This window comes from Rousettus aegyptiacus, unplaced genomic scaffold, assembly GCF_014176215.1.
Source record: "Rousettus aegyptiacus isolate mRouAeg1 unplaced genomic scaffold, mRouAeg1.p scaffold_m13_p_9, whole genome shotgun sequence".
NCBI lineage: Eukaryota > Metazoa > Chordata > Mammalia > Chiroptera > Pteropodidae > Rousettus > Rousettus aegyptiacus.
The window spans coordinates 21,283,605-21,288,958 of NW_023416312.1; the positions used below are offsets into that span (position 1 = coordinate 21,283,605).

Genomic DNA, 5,354 nt, shown 5'->3' on the forward strand with positions numbered 1-5,354 from the left:
TTTTTTTAAATTTCTGAAACTGTTGCTACGACTTGTTGCAGAACTCACTGAGTTTTTTCAGAAGTACCATCCTGAATTCTCTGTCATTTAAGTTGCATATTTCTGTAAGCTTATTTTCTGGAGATTTTTCTCTTTCTTTCTGAGATGCCTTGTCACCTTGATTGTTCATGGTATTTAATGGACTATTTCTCCACGTGGACATTAATGGAAGTGCATTCCATTTTTTTTTTCAGAAAGATTTATTATATGAAAGTCTCTCTTTAGCCTGCTGCAAAGAAGGCGTTTTTCTTTTGGTTTCCAGGAGGTGGCGTCTAAGCCTCTTGGACCTCTGCTTTATATAAAGCCTTAAAAATGCCTTTATATAATGCTTTTATTTTCGTGTAGATATTTAATCATACTCACCACCCTCAGTTTCAATCTCTGTCTGTGTTAACAATAGTTTTGGTAGCATTTGCTCAGATTCCTCTGTAGCTCCATGGTGTTCCATATCAGAGGGTATGGGGCGATGGGCCCTCTGGGTTGGAGGTTGGGGGCTCTGGCTCAGCCTCAGTTTTGCAACAGGCCAGTAAAAATCACCTCTTGTTTTTTGTTTTATTTTTTGCCATCCTGTTTCTCTGCTTTCTGCCTTGATGACTGAGCCCTGCCACTGATTGTGTGGAACTCACAAACTCTCCCAGGCAGGGCTGTTCAAGGAAGTCACGGCACCTTCTCCCCTCCCCCACCCCCTACAAGGAGCTCCAGCAGCTGTGAGAGACAGCTTCTTTATTTCTCTCAGTCCACCGCCCGACATCTGGGGTTCTGTTCTGTGGTGGCTCTCATGAGCAAATCCCATGCTAAGACGTGCTGGTGTGCAGTTTGGGTGTTTTGTTGTTGTCGTTGTTGAGTTTTAAGTGTTCAGCTTATTGTTGTTTCAAGAGATGAGATCTGGGGACATCTCTCACTTCCCCATGTTTCCTTTCAGTCAATAACTTAGATTCTAAAGCTAATTAAACCTCCAATTAAAAGAAATAACATTTGAAAAACAGACAAATCCTCAAGTCATCCATGTAAAATAAGAATAAATAGGCGTTCTATGGGTTTTCCACCAATCCCCCTCTAGTTTTCTACTATTTCAAATGTTGACTAACCTCTTCAAAGACGAAGTGAATACTCTCCCTCAGACTTCATTTGGGGTCGGGAGAGCTACTGGTGGTTCTGGTGGTGATAGGAGCCTGGCTGCAGCTTTAGACTGGGCTCTCTTTGTTTCATCTTTCAAAGCTTCCTGATACTGGGATGGAAAGTACCTGGGGCTGGTCCCATGAACCTTGGCCAAAAACTCTAGTAATTTTATCTTGTTGGCTTCAGCACAGGCTATTAACCCCCACAGGAATTCATAACATGGAGGATCACTGTTGGGCACCTGGAGGTACTCCAAGTATTTTTCTTTCACTAGATCTCTGATGATGAGCTTCCTGGGCTCCCCAAAGATGAAGAGCTTCATTCTAGAATATAAGTCTATCATATTCAGCACTTCCCAAACTTATTCCTCAGTGGCATGGTTGTTACCCTTCACGAAAGCCATTCCCAAGATAATAAGAGGACTTCCCTCATAGATGAGGTCCAGTTTGTTAACAAGTTCATAGGAGTAGATAGTGGAGTCCATTTCCTGGAAATCAACACCAAAGGGCAGTTCCATGCACTCAGAAGGTTTCCTGAAGATCTCAAAGAAGTCATCCCTGTCCTCTTTGATAATAGCTTCAGTCGTGTCTGCCTTTGTGATGGGCTCATTCATTTGATACTTGTGCAGCAGGAAATTGACTAATAATTCTACCTTTTTATCTAGAGAGTCTAAGGGCAAGCTCTGTGTCTGGTAGGAGTTGCAAAGTGTTTGCATTTTCTATCTCTTCTAGACTGACAGGAAAGGAATAGACACTCTGAGGAGCCCAGAGAGTACTGTGTGTTCCAGGAGTTGAAACCTTCTCCACAATGCAGGGTACTAGAGAAGAAAATGGAGGAGAAAGCCTCATTCTCAGCCTCTGGAACTGGTGTACGTACCAGGCCCTGGGTCTGTCTCACTGTGGGTCTGAAATCTTTGCTCATGTGAGAAGCATGGACTCTCCTCATCACTAGGCATGATAACTTGTGTGGGTGGCAGCAGATGAGAGTGTCAGCAAGGAAGTGGGAAAAGAGAGCCCAAAGTCTAAGGGAGAGACGAAGGATATTACTGATATTAAGTATAAATGCTCTGATGGAGGCTGCCTCCAAAGGTCTCATCAAGGCCGTGCTCTAGGGCCTCACAGGTCTGTCCTGTATCACCTGTTCCATAAAATCCCAAAAGAGGAAGTAGAAAGACTTCTCTGGGTAGAGCCAGCCATCTCAGAGTGAAAATTTTCAGGGTTGACCGTAGGGCAGGTTAGATCTAGGTCTGTGGGGTCCCTTCTGTTTTAAGGCGTGCCATTGCCTCAGCCTTCACTAACAGTGTTCACCTTGACTCTTGACATTGCTTGGAACATTTCCCACTCTTTAACTAAGCCCTCTCACCCCAATTGACAATCACTTCTTCGAGACCCCTAAGTAGGAAGTCAGGGGGTATCTGAATATAATAGATTTACCTAGAGCTATCCAAGTCTAATATCAGAGGTAGGATTCCTTTTGTTCTGGGGTAGGTAGTCTCCTCAGTCCTCACTCAGGGCCCTAATCTTGACCCTTGGAAGACTCGGTCACTTCCCCTCTGTTAATCTGAGGCCAAGCCCCCTCAGGTCAGGACTCACTTTCCTGCTCACCCAAAATGGAAGTCAGGCTGTCCCTCTGAAAGCTGCTCTGGGGCTTCCTAGGTATAATAGCAGTAATGGAACTCTGGAACCCCACCATTCTTGGATGAGTGGTCTCATAATTCCTCAATTAGGATCTTTATCTGGACACTTACAGAACCTGGGAATCTTCCCTCCACTGACTTGAGTCCACCTTCTCAGATCAGGCTTCTACAACCCCAAGATCTGAAACTCTTGAGGAGGAACTCAGGGCACCATTTCTGTTGACCTCTGCAAGGCCTTACAAGGCTGACGGCAGGGGTATGGCTCATTCTCTTTTCTGTGGCAGGTAATCACCTCAATGGTTACTCAGAGTCTTCACCTGGACCCATTTCAGGCCTAGGATTCCTCCTTCTGTTTAACTGGGACCCCTCTCTAGAGAAAGGTCCTTATGTTCCTGATATCCCTTTACACCTGGGAGGAAATGAAGGGGCATCTCAGTCTGACATTTATTCCAGACCTTCCATGGCTGACAGGAGGGGCAGGGCTCTGTGGGGGTCCCTCCTTTCTAGGGTGGGTTCTCTCCTTAGTACCCATTCAAAATCTTTACCTGTACTCCTGGCAGGGCCATAGACTTCTCCCTCTCCTGATTTGTGACCACAACACTTAGACCAGAGACCTCACCACTCACTCTCACTCTCCTGAAAAGGAAGTTAGGGTCATCACTTCTGGCCACTCATGCCTGGGGCCTCCCACACCTGACAAAAAGGGCAGGGATCTGTGTGAGACCCCAACCCTACCTATCTGTTTTCACTCAAGATCCTCACTTGGATACCATCAGGAACTAGAAATCCTTCCTCTGATTACCTGAAGGCAGACCAAGACACTCACCTCCATGAACCCCTTTAGTAGAAAGGCAGAGGCTGCACCATCTAACCACCCCTGCCCAGAGCTTCCCAGGACTTAACAGCTAGGACACGGCTTTATAGGGCCCTCTCTCTTCTAGGGTGAGTGGCCACCTTCAGCTGTCATTCGGGGTCCTACTCTTGACTTATCTTTTTGATTAATTACTTCCTTGATTAAGCTTCCTTAATTTCTTAGTCAATCTGTGCACATTTGTCAAACTGCAACTCTCATGGAGATTGAGTCTGAGTCCCGGGCTAGATTTTAGTTGGGGAAGCTGCAATACAATGCATGTCTCCAGAACAACTACTGAACTGTCCAGTAAACAAAATACACATACCCCTTCCCATTGGAGGTCTATTTTCCAGCCAGACTTAAACTCTTGGTAATCCTCTGTTCCAAAAGATTTAGTAGAGATTCATGTATACACATTTTTAAGGTAGTTTTGTTCATATACCTTTGAACAGTGTGTTACTTCCTATAATTATAAAAAGTTGTAAGAGCCAGCATAGGCCCACTGGGTGGATACACACTTTACTTCAAATCATTCGATAAATAACTGAATTAGCAAAGTAAGAAATAATCTTAGAAAATGTCATTTTATGCATAGGGAGCCTGGAACACAGGGAAGTGGTGATTTGTCCAAGATCTCACAGTTTGGCCAGATGTAGGATTCACATTGACACCAGCTATCTCCATCCTTGTACTCACAATGACTGGGATATCTGAGTGAGGCATGGAGTGTTTTTCAAGTAATTTTCTACTTACCAGTTAAAAGTTTTATTAATCAGTAAGAATTCCAAACATACAATCATAACAAAATTCTCTCTTGACTTATCTTTATTCCTTTCCTTCATTCCCACCATGATATAACCTTATGTGTTTATCTTGAATAGATATAAATGTGCTTATAACTGTTACATAAATGTAATAATAAAGGACATATTGTTTTTCAATTTTCTTTCCCCTCCCAACTAGTAATGCATCTGGAAGCATGTACTATATTAGTCTTCAGAGTGATACTAAGGGCTGAAAACTCCTTCTTGGTCCAAGGTTGTGGTTTGGCTGTGAATAGTCTCAAGGTATCTGAGAAAACCCTGTAAACCCAAATTCCTGTGTTTAATATGGATGTTGCTCCCTGGAAGATTTTACTTTTCATTTGCATTTTATTTCATTTGTCTAACAATTCTGTTTCAATTAAGGCTGCCTGACTAACGTGTAGTTAAAAGTGAGTTGGGACCCATTACACACCTATTAGAATGGTGAGAATTTGAAACAGTGACAATATCAAATGCTGGAGAGGTTGTGAAGCAACAGAAACTCTCATTCATTGCTGGTGGAAATGCAAAATGGTACAGTCCCTTTAGCAGACTGTTTGGTAGTTTCTTACAAAACCAAACATAATCTTATCGTATGATTCAACAGTAACACCCCTTTGTGTTACAAAAATGAGTCAAAAATGTTATGTCTACATTAAAACTTACACAAGGGTGTTTATAGCAGGTTTATTCATAATCGATAAAACTTGGAAACAATTAAGATGTTCTGCACTAAGTGAATGGATAAATCAAGTGTGGTACATCAGACAGTGGACATTATATTTTTTAGTGCTAAAGAGAAAGGAGCTATCAAGCCTTAGAAAGACATGCAGAAAATGTAAATACATATTATAAAGTGGAAGAAGATAATTTGAAAAGGCTATATACTCTATGATTCAAATTA

The 5,354-nt window shown here is 42.7% G+C and overlaps 1 protein-coding gene across 1 annotated transcript; it reads right to left on the reverse strand.

Moving 5' to 3' along the window:
* Positions 1-1,156: 1,156 nt before the first annotated feature.
* Positions 1,157-1,873, reverse strand: LOC107509337 (melanoma-associated antigen B16-like). Its single transcript, XM_016141800.2, is given in 1 exon segment — positions 1,157-1,873. A coding segment is annotated over 1 exon segment (717 nt).
* Between the last annotated feature and the right edge of the window lie 3,481 nt (positions 1,874-5,354).